At 51.2% G+C, this 21,355-nt stretch overlaps 2 protein-coding genes across 5 annotated transcripts in view; one reads left to right on the top strand and one right to left on the bottom strand.

Annotated features, from left to right (window-relative positions):
- Positions 1-2,251: 2,251 nt before the first annotated feature.
- HHAT (hedgehog acyltransferase) lies at positions 2,252-19,407 on the top strand. 3 transcript variants are annotated; one of them, XM_032962916.2, is made up of 12 exons: positions 2,252-2,540; positions 5,509-5,813; positions 6,224-6,291; positions 6,477-6,590; positions 7,425-7,619; positions 8,947-9,240; positions 9,977-10,199; positions 10,807-10,957; positions 12,412-12,447; positions 14,177-14,381; positions 14,812-14,956; positions 15,488-19,407. In XM_032962916.2, the coding sequence occupies exons 2-12, from the start codon at positions 5,522-5,524 to the stop codon at positions 15,574-15,576; spliced, it is 1,812 nt and encodes a 603-aa protein (XP_032818807.2). In that variant the 5' UTR covers positions 2,252-2,540; positions 5,509-5,521; the 3' UTR covers positions 15,577-19,407. The 3 variants fall into 3 exon arrangements, with proteins under 3 accessions (XP_032818807.2, XP_032818806.2, XP_075926591.1); XM_032962915.2 differs by lacking the exon at positions 2,252-2,540 and adding an exon at positions 2,547-2,871; XM_076070476.1 differs by lacking the exon at positions 2,252-2,540 and adding an exon at positions 2,935-3,112.
- The window catches only part of PPP4R4 (protein phosphatase 4 regulatory subunit 4), a 60,415-nt gene continuing 56,506 nt past the window's right edge, over positions 17,447-21,355 (bottom strand). For both annotated transcript variants that reach the window (XM_032962920.2, XM_032962918.2), the window contains one exon: positions 17,447-21,283. In XM_032962920.2, coding sequence (XP_032818811.1) covers positions 21,259-21,283 — 25 coding nt within the window. In that variant the 3' untranslated portion in view covers positions 17,447-21,258. The remainder of the gene's footprint in view (positions 21,284-21,355) is intronic.

Below are 21,355 nucleotides of genomic sequence, written 5' to 3'. Positions count from 1 at the left end.
GCGCACTGTTTGACTCACCCGAGTGTCTGAGTTCCATTCCTGGACACAGCTAATGTCGGTGGGTAAGTGATATCTCAACGAGCCCCGGGTCTCCCCTAGGTCGATTCGGCATTACATAACGCGTGGTGAAAACATCAACAACGGGGAGACGAAGGTGGTCGGACGCCTCTTTGGCCACGCCACCTTCATCGAGCGCTGTGCCAATCCTCATAAAAAAATGTGCTCACTAATAAGCGCTTTGCCCCAAGGTGCTGTAGCCTACACGGGGGATCTTTGTCTTTGTTAGATGCGCTCGAGTCCGATGTTCAACGCTTTGTTGTAATTGACCAAAGCGGTACTCTGTGCTTTGTCGCCACCGCGTGGCTCTAAGTGCGGTCTTCAAGACGTCGTTCACGTCTCAACAAATTTCTCCCCTTCCGAGGGACGGGGACGGTGTGGACACGAAATCAGCCTCACCGCTACTCCGGTTTCTCAGAATGTCGAGTGACTCACGGCCGTGAAATGGATTCGCACCGTGTGTTGGCGTCTAGCCGTGTTGTAAATATCTCACTCCGGTCCCTATGTTCTTTGTAGTGCACTGGCAGCTGCTGCTTACCGATGATGGTTTGGGTCTCTATGCAAGGGTCGGGTCCGGCAAAACGTGTCTCAAAGGCCATTTGCATGGCCTTTGAGACACGAAACATAACGAAAAGCCGTGAGTCTCAAGGATATGCAAGGGCTAATCCTTGAGACTTGACGCGTGTGGGTGGGTGGAAGGGAGCGGAGGGAGAGGAGTGGAGTGGTGCCGGCCCCCCCCGTGTGCCGTGCCAACCTTCATAGGTACTACTCGCTAACTGCACTTGCCTCCAAGAGTATGTTGAGGCTATACGGGGGATCTTTGCCTTTGGTGGTAGTGGTCGTACCACGATCCCTCTTCCACACAATGCAGTTGCTGGTCACCTGTCTAAGACCACCAATTCGCCGTAGTCCATGGGCCCAGGCCACGTGTCAGTGCCGCCTGAGAGGGCATGGCAACAGTCGTGTCGAGTTCCTTAATGTGGCCAATAAGAGCACATTTTGTGGCGAGATGTTATCTACCTCGCCTGGTATACAGGAGGTCGTGGGTTCGATCCCGACCCTGACGCCTGCTACTGTATATTTGGAGTTTGTCTAGGTCTCCGTGGTCTCGTGGATTTCTCTCCGGATGTAGATTTGAAGTTTTCGTGACTGCAGGGATCCATACTCTTTGGTTCTTTCGGTAAAGTCACGTAGGTAGAAAATACAATTAAATCACGACGTTTCGGGCGCAACCCAAGCGTCCGTCATCAGGTGGGATAACCACAGCAAGAAATAATTGCTGAAGTAATTGTTTCTTGCTGAAGTAATTGTTTCTTGCTGTGGTTGTCCCACCTGATGACGGACGCTTGTGTTGCGCCCGAAACGTCGTGATTTAATTTTATTTTATAACTACGTGACTTTACCGAAAGAACAAAAGAGTATTATTTGGATGCTATACATTTCCACATGATAAGCCACTTCGTAGAGCTGTCATTTGTGATGGCCAGGTCGCTTCTGAAAAAGAGCAATAATAGCTCAGTGAGCATTACCTGATCAAATAAAAATGTCAGTTTTAGCTTCATTTGAAATCAGTGAGTTATCAAACAATTAAACTCCCAGCCATACAAATAACGCGGTACAACTAAAGTTGTGCAAACTTCGGTGGTACCACGGAGGACTACACTTGGAGACCAGGCTTAGTAATCACGGGCAGCAGCTGCCTGGACTCGAACCCAGGTTCCTCTCAGTGGCCTGACCCTGAGCCACCCGGCCGGCCACCTACTGAGCTGTCTGCTGTCTCTCGTTTTCATTAAACATGGCGTTACTCTGAACATGGTAACGTCGTCATGGCATCATCGCCATCACCATGGGATTTTCATCACCACCGCCATCCCATTTCCTCCCTCCTATCTCACTAAACTATCCTATCCCAACAAACTATCTCATTGTTTGTTGTCCTTCCCCAGCACCTCCTGCGTACGGTGCAAAAGAAGTTCAACATACATGCCCTCCCTCCATCTCATCCCCCTTACCTCCTTCTCATTCCCCCCTCTCCATCTTATCCCCTCCATCCCTCCCTCCATCACATCCCCTAACCACCTTCTCATCCCCCCCCTCTCCATCGTAACTCCCCACCCACTCCTATCATCCATCTCATTCCCCTCCCACCATCCCCCAGCCCTCTCCCCCTCTCTCTCCCGTCACGTCCCGTGTCCCCCCCCCCCCGTCCAATCCCTCAACCTCCCCAGCTCCTTCCCCGTCTCGTCCCCGTCTCGTCCGCTCGATGCGATGATCCGAGGCGCGCGATGATCCGAGGCGCGCGCGCATCGGATCGCGTCGCCACTGCGCGTCCTGCGGTCTAGCGGACATCGCCACCAGCACCAGGAGCAGCACCACAGCTGCCACCACAGATGGGAGGACATCTCGAGCGGTGAAGACCACAGACTCGACGAGTGCGATGGCCATGATGCTAATGACAATGGGACCGTGCCGTGGACACGAAGGCGAGTGTGGTCACGCACGCGGTAACGCTCCCTGCAATGTAAAGGAACGCCCCTGCGCGTGCGTGTGTGCGTCTGTCTCGTGGCGGTGTTGTACGGGGTCAGTTGAGTTTAGCGCGATTAAACTTGCGTTGTCGAGAACAAAACAGCGCGATTCGCATGGGGAGGAGGAGGGGGTGTGTGTGTGTGTGATGAGTGGATCGGTGGTGGTGGTGGTGGGAGCGGTGGCGCGGTGGTTAGCGCAGCGGGCGGTCACGGACGCCTCGAGTTTCTCCGTCCGTGGAAAGCGGCGATCCCTTCCGAGGGACAACTTCGCAGCGACCAGCGTGGTGAAGTATGGCCAAACGACCCCTTTCCGTGACCGACTACTACCACGATAAGGCGCAACGTGGGGGGGGGGGGGGAGGGTGTAGGGGGTTTAAATTTGCCAGCGAAGCAGCTGCACCGTTGAATAGCAAAGTAAACGCTGCTCTTGTGTGTAGCGACTAAGAGGACGCCGTGGTTTATAAAGCCGCCTCCAGCTGCCCCAGCACACAGGAAGACGTACAGTACGCACGGGACTACGACTTGTTGAGGTTCGTGTTCGTTTTGACGTTGCGGCGACGTTACGGCGACGTTCGCCCGTGGAGACGTGGCGACACCACGTGGCTGCAACTTGGAATAGCGGACACAATGGTGGGACCTCTGTTGTTGTTGTTTGCCGCTATGGAATGTTGGGAGCTGCGCGCCCCGAGCTGTCGAATGCTCGGGATACGTGTGGCATCGTTCTTGTACTGTTCGCCTTCGGGAGTTGTTTTCTGTGGTCTGACACTGGTAGTGAGGCTAGGCCACGAAGAGCAAGACTGTGTCTGGTGTGTAGGACAGTCTCAAAGACAATGCCATATGTTATTACACTGTGTGATTAAACAAAAATAAGTTTTTTTTTATATGTTCCTGGGTACTAAGTGTTATTTTCCAATTGTTTATGCGTCAAAAGTAGAGAAAATTGCTGTTATTATTCCCCACAAACTTTGCTTTTGTGACCAGGACAGTGCTATTTAGAAATGTACCTGTTTTCAATGAGAACAGGTGGTGTCCATGAGAACACGTGGTGTCCATGTGTGCAATTTGTGTCATTCCTTCACATAAAGTCCTGGTCACTAAAGCAAAGTTTGCGGGGAGTAATAATAATAGCCGTTTTCTCTACTGTTTGAGGCATAAGCAATTAGAAAATAACAGTACCCAGGAACAAAAATCAGAGCATGTGATTTACTTGCATGTTCACCACACACAATACTGTGTGGTGAATGCGGTACTTGATTACTTAAAAGTGGTTTCTAGTTGGTGTTTTGGGACATCATGACGCCTATATTCTTGGCTCTTTCGGTAAAGTCACGTAGAAGGGAAACAATAAAATAAAATATAAAGCAATACAATTCTCACGACGTTTCGACTGCAACACGTGACTTTACTGAAAGAACCAAGAATATGAATCCCTGCAGTCACGAAAGCTTTAAATCAAAATCATGACACCTGTTTTATTATTTCCAGAAAGGGTAAAAACCTATTCTTATTTTTTCATAGGCCGAGTGGGGGGGAGAGGCGTCTTACCAACCGGTGTGTGTGTGTACACGTCTAGGTTGACTCAGCCTCAAACAAGTTACCTGGCGCAGTGTGTACAAAACATCACCGCTTTGGGAGACAAAGACGGCCGGGCGTGGCACTGGCCACCCACAATTCCCCTCGTGTGCTGCTACTCGCTAACAGCGCTTGCCCCAACAGTCTGTTATGGCTACACGGGGGGGGGGGGGGGCGGGAGATCTTTTTTTATTTGTGTCACTGCATCGATGCATGGCGTGCGTCTTATAATCTGGAAAATTCGCTGATTTGTTTTGTTCGCCTGCGTCACAAGGTCATGCGGTGTCGTGGATTCTCTCTTTCGTTAGCACACTCTTGTTTGTTTGTATTTACAGGTCCCTGCAGGGTGGGCTGGTAGGACAAGTCTCTGCGCTGTCTATTGCTGATTTTACACCCAACAGCACGAGATTTCACTTCGTTAAAGTATTGATTAAAGTATTGAAAAGTATTGAAAGCGGACGGACGGACGGACACATTAATCTATTGCAGGCTGGTACACTCAGTTTACAACTTCGTTCCTACCAGTTAAAGCTTTCGTGACTGCAGGGATTCATCTTCTTGGTTCTTTTGGTAAAGTCATGTAGAAGGGAAATAATAAAATTATAAAAAAGAATAAAAATAAAATGTTTTATTTTTATTATTTTATTATTTCCCTTCTACGTGACTTTACCGAAAGAACCAAGAAGACTCTTGTTTGTATTTCTCGTTTTATCATATTTTTTTTAAAGCATGTCACGTTAGCGTAACATCTTTGCAGAGTTGGACTTGAGATAAGTACGAGTAACGTAAAAAAAAGATGTGCCACAAGTTTGGCAAACTAAATAATAACAGCAACAACCATTGAAGGGGCCACAATTTGAATGCAGCTATGGAAATAAAATTCATGTTATTTCTCAGAGCTGGAAAATTTGCCAATTAAGTGCAGAACCAACTTGCCAGCTCAGCACTGTGACCTCTTGAGCCAACTTAAAATTTCGCAGGGAAGCTTCCACTCAGGCAATGTCCGTCGCACATTTTTGTGAAATATTCTTGGCCGAGCAAACACCGCCACGGATATTGAGCCTGTACCGGTGAAGGACACAGATTCAGTCACCCTCACATTCCGTTCCCGACTACCCAGGGCTGAATTTCTCACTGGAACACGCTGGTTGACTAGAGAAAGCGGCACGTATTTTGTATGTATGTATATGTAAGTTGAACTTCTTTCGCACCGTATGTAGCCATCCGTGCTAATCGGAGGCACGTGAGTAGACATACTGGACGTGTTGCGCTTGGCATGGAAATATCCTGGTCACCGACCGTGAACATATTAAATCAATCCCTGCCGACACCCATTGTGCGGTGTGGTGAGCAGCGTGAGCAGCGAGATGCCAAGGACCGGGTCACAAGGTCACGGTGGCTGCGGTGGTCTCGGGGGCAGCACCGGGGGCAGCAGTGGGAGTGAGCGGACCCCCCGGAGCCGTTGCAGGACGCCCCACCGGGGATCGGATCCCCTCGCCTGGGGACCCTCGGCGTCCCCTGTCGTGGCGCAGGGGTCACTGCAGGGGTCCCCGCGCCACCCGGTGACCCCGCTTCCGCCCCCGGAGCGCGCCCTGTGCCTGCTAATCGCCATCGCTGGGCACGCGTATGCCTTCCACATCGTCCACCTGGTGTCTCGTGGTGATTAACGTCGTCGTCTTCATCGTTGATCATCTTCATGATCCGTCGTTGTGATTGTCGTCATTACAGTAGTCATTCTACATCCACCAAATCATAATTTTCAGCAGCTTTGTCATCGTCGTTAAGTGTATTCAAATCCCAATGGTTGAGTGGTGGTGCAGTGGTTCGCGGACTGTCCTATGAGCTCGGCGACCTGAGTTTGATTCCCAGCCACGGCTGACATCAGTGGCGTGTGTTATCTAAAAAACGGTCCCTGATGGAGTATGACCAAAAAACTACCATGACCGATACAGGCTGGGGTGGCCTTCGGTCGACAGTGTTTTGACACAGGGATGTAAGTTATTTTCCGCATTATTTTGAAACAACGAATACAATCAAAATTCTCAAGAAGACTTGTCATTCCTTTTCAGAGCACGAGGAGGAATTGCACGCCGAGTTTGAGCTGGAGAAGGGATTTTTCGCGTGGGGATTCAAGAAGGCAAGTGCGTGCGTGAGTGTGCGAGTGCAACCCATGGCTATGTACTTGCATGCACGTACGTCCTGCCTTTTAGGCCCGGGTTGAACTACAACAATAATACCATTCATCTCGAAAAAAAACCTCACTGTACTATGCTAACCCTGCTGACCACCATTACTCTTGCAATGTTGCCGTTGCTGGCCCAGGACCCCACGGACTTTGAGTGGACGTTCTGGTCTCACTGGGCCTCGTCGAGGCTACTCTGGATGCTGCTGGGCCACGTGCTGCTCTCTCAGCTCTTCTCACACTCAGCCCCGCAGGTTCCATCAACAGCTCTGCCTCGTTGTGCTGCTGCTGCTTCTACAGTAGCTGCTGTTGTTACTACCGTAGCTTCTACTGCAGCTACTTGTGTTTATGCTACCGTAGTTGCTGCTACAGTTGCTGCTTCAGTTGCTTCTGCTGCCGATACACTCGCCGATGCAGCTGCCGACCATACAGTTGGCACTGCAACTGCTACGGTTACGGTTGTTGTTGCTACTAGACTTTCTGCAACTCACTATAGTTGCTGTTTGGCGACTAAGGGGTCATCCATTTAGTAGGAACGCAAAAATCTGTCACAACTTGACCCCTCCACCCCTCCCTGTACGCACATGTACTTTTTACACCACCCCCCCCCCCCCAATCCTATAGAACGGCCGATATTTAATCCACGCAGAAACGATCAAGGATTAATAATATTAACGTGTTTAAGCAAACAGATAGTCCACCGGTGGCTGCATTAAAGAATTCAGTTGCGTACCTTGGCCACTTATTTTGCTGAGCTGCGTGATAGCTACAGTCAGGGGGGCTACGGTGACATACAAGTGACACCTCTCCCCACAGTCCCACTTCTCCCGGCAGTACTTGTGGTCTGACAGCTGAAGAATCTGAACTGTGGCTCATTTGAAGGCCAATGCAGACAAATTGTTATCGAGGCTTTACCCCCCCCACCCTCCCCCGTTTCCTCTGCGTACGTACATTGTCAGTAGACCCCACATACGCAACCGTACGCGTTTGGGTTACCCCCCCCCCCACCTCCCCGCTCCATGCGCACGCACTAAATGGATGGCCCCCCGTCAAGCCGCTCGTGTCTCTGCCATGCGAGCGCCCCACAGCTGCGCCCGTGGGGCTGGCTGGTGTACGGGCTGGCGTGCTGCACGGCGCTGCTGGGCGCTCGGGGCGCGGCCGTCGTGCTGGCGCACGCCCTCGCCTCGTACGCGGCGGCGCAGCTTCGCCGGCCGGCGCTCTGCTGGCTCACGAACCTGGGCCTCCTCGCCGGCCTGCAGGCCGCTCACTGGAGTCACACGCAGGTGAGGCGGAGGAGGAGGGGGGGAAGTTTTGTCTTAGAATGATCGCCAAAGCTGGGACGAGTAGTCGATGAGGTTGATTGATTGGCCACAAGTTGTGACCGACCCCTCTTTTTTTTTGTGGTCGATCGCTCAGGGCTGTCTGAAAATGGGGGCCGCCATGTCACGTACCTGCAACCTCTTATCAGTGCCCCTACCTTATTACAGGCCAATTCAGACACCTTATTGGTCACCCCATGCCATTATAAATCTCAACGTTCATCCTACAAAGTCCCATCACAAGATAGAAACACAAACAAATAGGCAAAAATTACGTTACTAAAATTGTGGGGTTTTTTTGCCCGTATGGAAACGGCTGTACGCCGTACGAACCTGAAAACTCACTTTCCCCGTACAAGATAAACGGGTAAATTGTACGGGTCGACAGCCATGGGTTGACAGGTTTGCCACGGCATCCTTCCTCCTGAAGGAAAGAAACCCCCTGGCGAGCCATGCCCATTCCCTCGGCTGAGCAAAGCTGTTTTTAATGTAAGTAATCCATATATCTATCACATATGACGTGGTTAATGGTGGAAACGGTGATGATATCGTTTCTGATACAAGCATTGAAAGATGACAATGTGGTACTTGTTATTGGAGACAAGAATAACGACGTGTTTGCTGGTGCCTGATGGGGACAACGATGACAATTGGAGATTAATTTCAGCTGGGTTCTGTCTGGGTCCGTGACCCAGAAAATATTTCTGTGTGGAGCACACCACATCATTGACATGCTAATTTCTCTGCTCCAGCAGACCCACCTCTCTCTCTGCCCCCCCCTCTCTCTCTATTTAAGGCCACGACACAGAGGCATTGGGTCTCTGTGTGTCTATGTTGTGTGTCTCTCTCTGCTTGTGTGTCTGTCTGTGTGTCTCCGTGTCTGTGCTTTGTCTCACTCTCAAATTTAGTTCTACCTGATGACGACTGCTTGTGTTGCAATCGAAACGTCGTACTCTATTATTTAATTTATTTTCCTTCTACGCCACGTCCCAATTTGCGATGTTGCACACCACATCCAGTATTCTTACATGTCTGCTTTTGGAAATGTGGCACACCATATGAGATTCAGAATCTTTCTTCGGAATCTGTAATTATCCTGGAGAAATCCGATGAGCTATGCAGCTCTTGTTCACAGATGCCCAGTGGTTTTCACACACGTCCAGTTGATGCTTCCGTCACAAACGGAGGCACGCTTAAAATACGACCGCCGACGGAGCCTGCGCCAACGTCTCCCCTCCCCTCCGCCCCCCCCCCCTCCCCTCTCCTCCCACCACCCCCGCACCCCAATCAGGGCTGGTACGAGTCCGAGAACGAGTACTTCCTCCTGCTCTTCACGCTCGCCATGACCAACCTGCGCTGCACCAGCTTCAGCCTTGAGCTGTGCCGCCAGGCGGGTCCTCCGTGCCCGTCCGTGCCGCACCACCCCCGTCCGCCAGCGCCTGCACAGCAGACGGACCCCTCGCCCCTTACGCAGGGCGCTCACCCAGCCGCTGGCTCCTCGCTCTTTTGGCCACTGGTCTACACCTTCTACTATCCACCGCTCCACAACGGCCCGATCATGAGCTACTGCGACTTTGTCGCTCGGGTGAGCTTTGTGTGCGCGCGCACGCACGCACGCACGCACGCGTCTCTTTGTCATTCATCTCACTTCACGTGGCCTCGCGGCGAGACGTTGACACTTCACGTGGCCGCATAGTGCACCTCGCCTCGCACAAGTGCTGTGGTGATGTCATCGTCACTGAGTGGCGAATGGCGGATGTTGTTGTTGTTGTGTCTCTTTGAATGTGCTAAGCACACACACACAGATACGGCTGGTGAGTTGCCTGGGTCATATAGCCGGCATGCCCAGCATGCCTTAGTCAGTTTTGTTTGGTAATAGAGAGGCATGCTTTGGGCTTAAAAAGGCATGGCTTGGTGCAGAAGGATGTGGAGCTGAGTGGACTCGCCGAAGGCTGGTACCAGTGGCATCAATATTGGCCATTGTGGTGGAGGCTCATGAAGGATTCTGCAGGGCTGCGGTCTAGTGATTCAAGCACTGTAATAAGCACCCGGCCACCTGAGTTTGATTCCCGGCCATGGATAGCATCAACATCCAGTGATTTACGAATCTATCCTGGCCCTCCACAGGGTCCGCTCAGCCTTAAATGAGTACCTGTTGCAATGTTCCAACATCAGCACTCGGAAGACAAGGTTGACCTGGTAACGTCCCGGTTACACCAGCTCCCATCATGCTCCACGCTGACCTTAATAGCTGCTCTGGAATAGCATTAGTCCCAAAATGTTGCATTGCCATCGCTGTATCTTTGTAATTTTTATCTCAGTGTGAGCGGCCGGTGTCTCAGCCGGGCGACGTACGAAGCGGAGACCCTCAGATGCCCCGGCTGCCCCTGCTGCCCCTGCTGCCACTGCTGCCCCGGCTGCCGTGGCTGGCCGTGCGCGTGGCCGCCTGGTGGGTGCTGGCGGAGCTCATGCTGCACCTCGGCTACTTCTCGGTGCTGCACCAGCACGAGGAGCTGCTCGAGTCCCTGCCCAGCGCCACGCTCGGTACGGACGGCGCCGCGCGGCGGGAGGTGGGAGGCTGTTGTTCAATTTTATTACGACGGCCTACCATCACGGGGTCTCTAACGTCCACTGCGAAACAGACTGCGCGGTTGTGTTTTTGGACGGTCAACGGACACGCGGTATTTACCAGGGCGGCCGCTGGATTTGAACCGTGAGCCACTGCGACAAACGGCGAAGGCGCTACCGCCGGGCCTCCTCGCCGTGGGGGTGGAGGCTCGTGCCAGGGCGCACGGCGCTCGCCGCGCCCACTCAGCGCGAGCGAACGGCGGCCGATAACTTCGTCGCGTGAGGCTCGTTCAAAAGAGTCGATTCAATTGCCGCCAATGTACGATGCCTCGGTTGTATTTTGAGGCAAGGATGAGCTTCACGTGAGGTGGCCAGGAGATGGCAGCACCAGCGGTGGTTCACGGCTTTCAATGTTACCGCTTTATGCATGGTGGGTGTTCTTCCCCGTTCTCCGGTGTCCTCCGACATGAAAGCCGAACGCCCGCAAATTAGGATTGACCAAACGTCCCACTGGAGCGGGACCCTCCTGTAGATGTGCGCGTCGCTCTCCCGGCGGCCCGTGTGGTTTGTTGCGTGCGTGCAGCCTGCCTGGCCATCGCTCACGTCAGCTTCTTCTACGTGAAGTACCTGGTGCTGTTCGGGGTGCCCAGCCTCGCCATGCACCTGGACGGCGTCCAACCTCCTCCCCTACCGCGCTGCGTGAGCATCACACACGGCTTCTCCGACATGTGGAGGTGGGACCCGAGCCACCGTCGTCAACGCCAAGCCCTCAGCCCTGACCATAACCACACCACCATCAAGCCCCTTTCCCTAACCATGCCCACACCTGCACTGCAACTGCCACAACCGAAGCCCATTTGTTATTCCACTGCTGAGCGAGGGCCTCCCCCCGCACCGTGTGGGTTATGTACATTGACGCGGGTTGGCGAAGGCAGAGTGCACAGACGTGGAAGCATGACCTGGTGGTTGCGAGGCCAGAGCGCTGAGTCGGCACTGCTGAGGTCCTGGATTCGAAACCGGGCTGCCACCCGTGATAAATGAGGGTTCACAAGCATAGTGAGTTAATGGGTCTCAGCCCGGTCACAAATGACCGCACAAAATAAACCACGATATTAAATTAGATTTTTTACTTTAGTTGGCTAAATGCCACCACCGCCTCTGAGAATGTAAAATACCAGTTTGATTGTCGTGCGACAAACAATATCTCATTGCAGAGTTTTGTTGAATATAATTTAAAAAGGCCACGTGAAGACATTTTATGGAGACTTCCTGTGACAAATCTCTTCAACTAACTCACAGCCACAACTTGGTTTCAATATATTTTTGTTAAACCTTATAGAACAGTTTATTTTTACGTTTAATGTTGTGATGGCGCTTTGGGTGGCATATTTGTGCCAGAAATGTGCCACACGTTAACCAAAAATAAATTCGCTTGACTCTTCTGCGGTCCAATCTCCGACACGCACGGGGGATTTGGGGCATGATGCGCTGCAATGTGAGATTTCCAAATGCATTCCTCTTCTCGTCCCATGCCACCGCTAGCGCAGCGGGGATAAACCTGGAGGGGAATTGGCGTATCCGTCGATGCGTTTTCACTTGGCATGCAACGATAGCAGCATTGGAATAAATTGCGGGGGGAGGGGAGAAAGACAAAATAATAATAATAGTTAATTAAATAACATGCGCACATTCATCAAAACACACCGCACTGCACTCGCAGAAGTTTACACGTGCAATAAAGTTTACTCTGCGCTGCATGATGACGAGGAAGTTGCGTGTAGACACGCGCATATGTGTGTGAGTGTGTGTGTGTGCCTGTGTGAGTGTGTGTGCGTGTGTGGGGAGTGGTAGTGTAGCGGTTAACGCGCTGCCCTATGAACCCGGCGACCCGGGTTCGATTCTCGCTCACGGCAAACACCAGTGACGATTATTTGAACCAGTCCTGGGCCTCCCCTAGGTCGACTCAGCCTCAAATGGGTACCTGGTGCTGTATGTAAACATCGCCACTGGGGAGACAAATGCGGTCGGGCGTGGTGCTGGCCACCCACCCCCTCGTGTGCCGTGCCAGCCTTCATAGGTGCTCGCTAACAGCACTTGCCCCAACAGTCTGTTCAGGCTATACAGGGGGGATCTTTGCCTTTGTCTGAACCTCGATGTCCTTTTCTTCCGTTGTTAAATCCCCCCCCAGGAATTTTGACGTCGGACTTCACAGGTGGCTGCTCAGGTAAGGGAGCAAGGACGTCGGAACCCTTCCCCTCGGAAACAATTTGAAGTTGTCATCCCTGACGGTCATCCACATGAATCCTCGCCCGCCCACGGACAGATGACCATGAATCACAAACATTCTGTTTACGTTTGCTTGTATACTCATAAGACGTTAATTTATGCATCGCTTGCACCGATATTATTGTCATCACCATCATCGCTTTTTTTCTTTACGTCATTGATTGCGTTGTTTGGTCAATTTAAATCTGGCTTTGCATTTCGTGGCAATGAATTTGTTAACTTTCTTCGTGAATGGTTTTGTTTGCCCTAATTACTTTGCCTTTATTTGTCTTCCACTAAAAGTGCGTTCTCAATTGAAGAAACTGTTTCATAACGGAAGCTTTTGTTCCTTGACTAATTTCTGTCCCGGTGCTCCCGACTGTTTAATTATTTGCGTTTTAAATGTGCTCGATTAATGAATGCTGCTTGCTTAAAGCGGTGCTTTCACTCTTCGGGCTTCTGTAAGTGATCTAAAAATCCACAGTGTGTGTTGATGTATGCTAAGTGATGATTCATGTTAGCCGTGGCTGTTTTCGTGTCTGTGTGTGTCTTGTGCTAGTGTCTCTGGTGTATGTCTGCGTCTGACAATCGTGTCTCCTTATATTCGTGTGTGCAGAGAGAGAGAGAGGCGTGCCAGTATTAATTGTGTCCGTATGTCTCTTTGCCATGTTGGTGTCTTTTTAAAAAAAATGTTGTGCAGCTTCGTCTGAATCGCTGTCTTTCTCTCTCTCTCTCTCGTGTCTGAGTTTTTATCTCTTCTTATCTTTGCAACAGTGTCAACGACTACATTGCTTTGTTTGGTGTCTGTCTCTATGTTAACGTCCGTCTCTTTTATATCTATCTATCTATGCATTTTTTGTGTTATGCTCTGCGCTTCTGCGTCTTGTGTCTGCGTCTATGCGTCTCTATGTTGTCTTTAAATTTTGATTTAAAGCTTTCGTGACTGCTGGGATTCATATTCTTGGTTCTTTAGGTAAAGTCACGTAGAAGGAAAACAATAAAACCACAGCAAGAAATTTTCTTGCTGTGGTTTCGAAACGTCGTGAGCATTTGATTGTTTTATATATTTTTTATTTAATTGTTTCCCTTCTCTATGTTGTCTGTTATTGTCTGTGCCTCTGGAGTTTATCTGCGTCCCATCCCCCGTATATTTCTCATATATGGGGCGGTGACATGGCCCAATGGGGAGCGCTTTTGCTGATTGTTTCAGAGGTTCGCAGTTGCTGCCCTGGTTATTACTGCCGGTGCAATATCCATACAACACCGGCCCGTCTGCGTCAGGGCTTACATTAAAGATCCTCTGGCGTCATTTGAAACGAGGAGGCCGTTGCGTGCCGGCATCATGGTCCAAGATTTCCACGTTCGAAAAAATTTACCCACGAATTGCTCAATTTGGATTTACACAGAGCAATCATCGCCCCCTTTCTGTGAAGCCACCGCAGACCCGTGCGGAACACAGCAGCACCTTCCCTCCGCGATAGCCTTGAGCCGTAAGATTTGCACGAACACCGAACGTTTAATTATGAATGATCACTTTCCCCCCACCACTCCTCCCCCACCTCGAGTGCACCGTACCTCTCCACCAGTATTCCACAAGCCTCTCGCATCTCGCGCCCGTTGCCCCGCGTTTCCGTCCGTCAACCGCTTTTCGCTCACAAAGCCTCGACGCCCGGCGCGGGGGCGCCCAGGTACGTGTACGTGCCGCTGGGAGGCTCGCAGGGTGGCGCGCTCCGCCAGGCCGTCTCGTGCGGAGCCGTCTTCCTCTACGTCTTCTTCTGGCATGGCGCCCAGGCCTACCTGCTGTTCTGGGCCACGCTCAACTGGCTCGGCGTCACCGTGGAGACGGGCCTGGGCCGTGCCCTTTCCTCCACTCCCGCCGAGCGACTCTCCCTGGTAGGCTCGCTCTCTCGGCAGCTTGCGGTTGTGTAGGTTGGCAGTGATATTTAACATTTAGCCCGATAAATAAGCCTCCTACCCCTCCACCATCCTGGCAAAAATACCACCGTGCTCCCAGTAAACACGCAATGGCCCAACGCTTCACGTTTACTGGGCTCCCAGCTTCCACTTATAAATACCAGTTTTTGAGCTAAGGCAGTGCCAGTTTTTAAAAAAAATATTTTTCTATCCCCATCTTTAGGGACCTCCGCCAAAAAAATACCCGATTATTCCTGGGCCTCGGTAAATCGGCTCGCGCGCGAGAGATGGTGATGGCTTTATGGGGGAGAAAGAGGCCTTCACTCGGACATAGATAGAACGTGGCTGATGGTGACGATGGGCCGTAGCTTGCGCGTGTTTGCGTCCGTGTGCGTGTGTGCGTCACAAGGGTGGCCGCCTCTCCCCGCTGGGCCAGCGTCGGCTCCTCGGCGTCATTGCCGGCGCCTCCACGGCCATGGTCATCCTGTCGAACCTCGTGTTCCTAGGCGGCACGGCCGTCGGAGCCGTTTACTGGGACAGAGTTTTCCTCCAAGGTACTGAAATGGGCTGCGATGTCTCCCTCCCCCCACCCCTTCCCCCACCTACCCTCCTCCCGCCCCCCCCACAGAATATTGCAGATGTGTCAAAAGTCAACCGCTGTGACTGGGTTTGTGGAAAGATTCACACGTCTCGTTTTGTCCCTCTCCATGCCCGTGTGCCTCTCTCCATGCCTCTGTGTTTGTCTCTTCATCAGTATTCGTATCTCCATGTCTGTTTCTCTGTATTCATCTCTCTTTGTGTTTGTAGATCTGTCCGTGTGTTCTGTGTTTATCTCTATCCATGTATCTGGCCTCTCGCCATGTCTGTGTGTTTGTTGCTCGATTTCCATTTTCCTGTTTCTTTGTCTCTCTCTGTGTTTGTGTCTGTCCCTGGGTCTCTGTGTTTGCCTTTGTCCATATATCTTTGTCTTTGTGTTTCTCTCCGTTGGTCTCTGTCGCTGAATCTGTTTTTCTAGGTTTCGTGATTCTGACATGCTTTAATGAGTATACCTTTTGTGTACTTGATATGGATTTTTGTTTTCTCAGGCTGGCCATGGACAACCCTTGGGGTGCTCTCGTTCCTGTATTGCTGCGCCCAGTTTGGGATGGACTGGGACCAAGCAAAGGTCCCTTAGGGTGGCTCAAGTCTTCGCCCCATAAATGTGCACGACTTTACGCACGTAGTGAGTCTTCGATTCGCATCGATTATTACACTCGCGATACGTGCATCGATTAGTGCAAGTAGCAATTGGTCATTTTCGATTTTAAGTTCGTTTTATGTCACCACTTAACATCCACCCTGCAGCCACAAAAGGGAACCGATTGTTAAAATCGCATCACAATCCATGACTTAGGTCAATTAATGTGATCACGAGGCAGGGGAATCTTTACATGCCTGACCAACGCCCAGAAAACCTCTGCTCAGTTAGGCTAAACTATTTAACTATACTATTTTTTTATTTTACCAGATAAGGGCCCACTGAGCTATCTTTTTCAGAAGCGACCTGGCCACAAAAGATAGCTCAACAAAGTGACTTATTGTGTGGACATTTATTGCAGTCAAATACTCTGAATGCACGATTTTAAATGTGGAGGGAAAAACCAGAGGACCTGGACATTAATCCACACGACCAAGGGGAGAATGTGCATACTCCAATTATAGAGCAGGCGTCAGGGTCGGGATAGAATCCACGACCTCCTGTATACCAGTCGAGGTAATTAACATCTCGCCACCATGGCACCCACCAAGAGATCAAGACGGAGCCGCTCCGGTTAGCCGCCTCTCTCAACGGCTTTCCTCACGTCACCAGCGTGCGGGCCTGGTCTCCCCTTTGGCGGTCGCCAATTCCTGTGGCTTGGCTTTCGCCACTGCAGTCCTCTTGGGCTCAGCCATCTGCGCTGAGCCATCTCCAAGCCTCCACCGTCAGCCCCGCGGTTCTCTACCAACGGCATGGAGCCCACCTGGGCCTCCACAGCCAGGGGTCGTCTCGTGCACTTTTGGGCTGCGGACGCTGGAGCTGGGCTCCCGCGGCGAGCCTGGGGCTTCACCTGCCTGCTCCCGGTGGCGCTCCGTGGCCTCCGGTTGCCGGCGCCGCCTCCGCCTGGCCTGCGGTCGCGGCAACTCGCACCTGTGCCCGGTGGTGCTCTCAAGGCTCCTGTGCTACCTGTGCACGACTCCGGCTGGGCCCCCGTGGCCACTGCTGTTTGTGTCCGCCCCAGAATGGAGCTGCCCCTGCTCTGGCAGCCTCCTTAGCCTGGTGCCTGCTATCGCCCTTCGCTGGCCTGCTGAGGCCTGGCCTTCCAGCATGCGCCCAGTTTCTTCGGCTCCGTTCCATTTTGGCACCTCCCTGCATTCAACATTGGGCAGCTGAACTCGCGCTCTATCACCAAGAAAGCTGCCACCCTTCACCACCCCATCATTGACTTCTCGCTTTTCAGCTGCTGATCCTGCGAGACTTGAACCAGGCCCGACTACCGTGATGCTGTGTCGTCCATTGTCGCCCCAAATGTGGCTTCAATTCCATACGTGTACGGCGATCATCAGAGCGTCATGGAGGAGGCCTCGTCGGAGTCCATAGCGCCGGCATTGCAATTAAGCCTTGCTCTCTTCCGTCCCGGCCAACATCCTTCGACCTTCAGTGCGCCTGTCCAAATGCGGGCAAACCCTTTTCTCCGTTCTCGTCTTCTACTGTCCACCCGAGGGCAACATGGACCGCTCTCTCTCAACCTCTTGTTGAAGTGGACCCATTGCCTAGACTCGGTCCTATCCTGCTACAAGCTGGACGTTAACGGCGGCCCAACCGGGACGTCTGGTGCAGACTTCGTAAATCGTCGAAATATCATTCAAATCGTCATCTGCGGCTCGAGGAAAAGAAAGTGTAACTGCTCTATTCAGTTCCCGAAGAAGCTGCCGGCATGTGGGGTGAAACGTCGGACATCGTTCGCGAACACAACACGCGGCACAACCCTCAAGCGTATCGGAAGAAACGTGCCAAGATGCAAAAATGGGCAAAAAGAGGGAAAATATACACTTTTATTAACAATGGATAAACCCGAAAACACAGTTCACATTAAAAGTCTGACGCCGGTTAGGCAGCGGCTGATTTCAGATTCCGTACACCGTACCATACCGTGCCCAGCTTTCATGATAAAACGCCTGGGTTTGATTCACGATTTTGAAGTGTTTTTACAGCCGCAAGTACTGGCCGTACCACGGGGCTGTTCAGAGGTTGTAAAACATTCTGGGAAAATGCTACGATCTGTTTGACAGCAGACGCATAGCAACCAAGCTCATAAACCTCAAGACTTGAGAGTAACTCACGCCGCTTACGTTTTGTTAAAGCACCGTTCGTATTTGAGCATTTCAAAACTTGGGTTCGTTTGTTTATTTTGTATAATTTTTGAAAAGTGTTTTCGTTTCTATGTTTTCGTTCTGCACGAAACACGTTGTGGTGGTGAGGACATTTGTCGCTTACAAAAAAAAACTTGTAAATTTCTAACGATGTTTTAAAAATCTCGACAATGTACAAGATTGTTTAGAAATGGAAGGCATGGCGCAGAACACCAACACTTTGCGGAAGTCGCAAATTGCTTAGAATCGTTTCACAAGACACATTTCTGTGTGTGTGATAGTACAGCATGCGCGTGTGTTCAAGCTGTGGGGAGCGGTAGTGTAGTGGTTAGTGCCATGCTGCACTACGAACAAGGCGACCCAGGTTTCATTCCCGCTCACAACCAGCACCAGTGACGATTATCTGAAATGGTCCTGGGTCTCCCCTAGGTCGACTCAGCCTCAAATTACTACCTGGTGCGGTGTGTAGTAAACATCGCCACTGGGGAGACAAAGGCGGTCGGGCGTGGTGTTAGCCACCCACCCGCTCGTGTGCCGTGCCGGCCTTCATAGGTGCTCGCTCATAGCACTTGCCCCAATTGTCTGGTAAGGCTACACAGCGGGGATCTTTGTATTTGTGTTCAAGCTGTGGTTAGCGCAATGCGCTACGAACACGGCGACCCGAGTCTCGATTCCTGGCCACATCAGTGACTAGGCGATTCCTGGCCACAGCTAACATCAGTGGCTAGGCGATTCCTGGCCACAGGTAACATCAGTGGCTAGGCGATTCCTGGCCACAGGTAACATCAGTGGCTAGGCGATTCCTGGCCACAGGTAACATCAGTGGCTAGGCGATTCCTGCACCTCCCTTCGGTTGGCTCGTCCTCATATTAGTGTCTGATACGATGCGTGACCTATCAGTGCTCAAAGGCAGAATGTTGCCAGCCACATCACCCGTCCGCCCACCCTACGCACCGTGACAGCCTTAATAGGTGCTCGCTAACATCACTTGTGCCAATAGTCTGTACGACTATATATTTTGACAAGCAGGTGGTGGGGAGCGGTGGAGTAGTGGTTAATGCACTGCGCGACAAACCGGGCGGACCTGAGTTTTGCTTCCCAGCCACGAATGACATTGGCAGCAAGTGATGTCTCAACTGGTCCTGGTCATCCCGTTTATTGGACCCAGCCTTAAATGAGTACCTGGTGCGATGTGTAAACATCACCACTGGGAAGAAAGAGGCAGCCGGGCATATGGTTTCCTGTCCACACCACCCATCTCTCGCGCTGTGCCGGCTTTAACAGGTGCTCGCTAACAGCATTTGCCCCAAGAGACGATGCAGGCAACATTCGTCTTTCTTGGATATGCCGGTATATACAAGGTGCTTGTGGCCAGGCCCACTGGGTTTATGCTGTTGAAGCTGCTCACAAAGGTGAATTGGACCTCTTTGTAAAAGAGATTCATAGCCCATCTAATTCCTTCAGTATAAATAAATATTCCGATTGTGGATGAAATTTAGAAACCCAGCACGTTTCAATTGCGTGCACAATATTCAGAAAAAAAGTGAATGATCTATTTTTTTATTAAGAGCTCATTGAAAAAAAAAAGTGAAAATAAACTTTAAGATAAAATCAAGTAATCTCGTGAATGCTTACTAACGAGCGGGTGTTACCCCACTCCAGAACGCTCACTTTGATTTCCTGATGCACGGTAACAACAGCAACAAGAATATACACAAATTTGTTATTTACACAGGTTTATGAAAAGCTTATAAATACTGCAGGTTTTTTTTTTGGTAATGTACACTTTGCACAGGCCTCGCCGCTTTATGAGTCACATTCGTAACATTTCCGCGTTGCATTGACTTGTCATTCGATGTTAAGAGTCAATCCCGTCATTTGCCGACCCGAAGGATTTCGTCAATGTTTGCCAGGTTTTAAATTCCTGGGAATTTTGTTGAATTTTTGTTTTCACAACATTCGCTCAAGAGGATGGCGGTAACAAATCCCTTTTTAGTGGAGGCTCAGGCGAACAGGAAGTGGGGTGAAGCAATGTCCACGTGCATCGGGGCGGCAGAGAGGACGAGAGGGGGGGACGCGAGAGAGACACAATGCTTCGCGAGACACTGGAAGACCCGCCAGACACTAAGGAGACACGGATAGTGCCGGGCATGGAGACATGGGGACACAGTACACGGACAGGGCTATGGAGACACATTTGTCTGCTCCACCAATGACAGTGCGGCTGCTCACTGATTATTTCCTCGATGTTAGTCCAAGGGGTAGCGCCCCGACTAAAAACAATTGCATGGGAACACTTGCCCAGGATTAAGTATGTATAAAACTCCCACCCTCACTGTTAAAGCCACTACTCGCTTTTTCAATAAGTTATCGTTTCAACCAGATGAATGACATAGTATATAAAATAAGTTGGAGGTGGCGTATTAACGCAGTGATTGCCGCACCGAGCCATGAACCCACCGTCGTGAGTTCGATTCCCAGTCACGGCTAACATCAGTGGCGAGTGACATCCGAACCGGACCAATGGCCAGAGCAGAGTACTGGTCAGAGAACTTCCATGACCGACGCGGCACGGTAAGGTTCCCATCCAGCAGTGGAGTTAAAAAAAGGGGCTGTAAATTATTACATGAAAAATGTGGTGTGTTAAAGGACGATTACATTTCTTGATTGTTGCACGTGAATATTTGTGTGTGTGTGGATGTCCCCAGTTGCTGTATTTGTAATGTAGTAATCAGGCACTGCATTTAGTAGTGAAGAGCACTGCTATTGAGAACTGCGAGGCGGCAGGCAATTGGTGAGCACTGCAGTGAGCACTGCCCAGAGTTGGTCAAAACTCCCGGGCAACTTTTTTTTAAATATTAAAAATGGCGCTGCTGTCACAGCCGTTTGAAACGTTCGGGGGTATATTTTAAAAACGTCCTAAACATTCCAATAAGTTAAATTACATAGGCAATAAACTATACACAACAAGACCTTTTATTAAACGAGCGCTCGATGTGGGTGCTATTCTTGATCTTTTTAGTAACTAAATTCTGAGGTTGTGTACAAACGTCCGGGGTCGTTAACCGCAAGTCCACGGTGGGGTGAGGGCGGTGGGTGTAATGTTGAAGGCAGGCAGGTGGAAGGACGCCCTTGCGAAGATCCCGTCGATGACCCCGGTGACCCCCAAACGGCGGCGGATGGAGACGCCGCCGTCGGAAAATTCCGGAATGTTTAAGGCAGGCACGTGGAAAGACGCCCTTACGAGGATCCTGTCGATGACCCCAGTGACCCCCACACGGCGGCGGATAGAGACGCCGCCGTCGGAAAATTCCGGAATGTTTAAGGCAGGCACGTGGAAGGACGCCCTTGCGATGACCCCCCCCCCACCCCACCGTGACCCCCACACGGTGGCGGATGGAGTCGCCGCCGTCGGAAAATTCCGGGAATACAAAGTGGAGGAGCCGGCGGTGGAATCCTTAGAGTGTCATGGCTTCACCTTTTTGGTGGCTCTTAAAACGGGAAGACAAGAGACAGACCGTTAAGAAAAAATTTTTTGCGAGTGTGGCAAGCTGGACAGATAC

This window comes from Petromyzon marinus, chromosome 29 (genome assembly GCF_048934315.1).
Source record: "Petromyzon marinus isolate PM22_M1 ecotype Great Lakes invasive population chromosome 29, UKy_Petmar_22M1.pri1.0, whole genome shotgun sequence".
Classification (NCBI taxonomy): domain Eukaryota; kingdom Metazoa; phylum Chordata; class Hyperoartia; order Petromyzontiformes; family Petromyzontidae; genus Petromyzon; species Petromyzon marinus.
This window is presented reverse-complemented; position numbering and strand designations above follow the sequence as displayed.

Bases quoted from the DNA above. Each gene is read 5' to 3' on its own strand.
- HHAT (XM_032962915.2), top strand. From the start codon at position 2,729: ATGAGTGGATCGGTGGTGGTGGTGGTGGGAGCGGTGGCGCGGTGGTTA. The intron at 10,200-10,806 runs GTACGGACGGCG...GCGTGCGTGCAG, and splicing joins CCTGCCCAGCGCCACGCTCG to CCTGCCTGGCCATCGCTCAC. The intron at 14,957-15,487 runs GTACTGAAATGG...TTGTTTTCTCAG, and splicing joins GGACAGAGTTTTCCTCCAAG to GCTGGCCATGGACAACCCTT.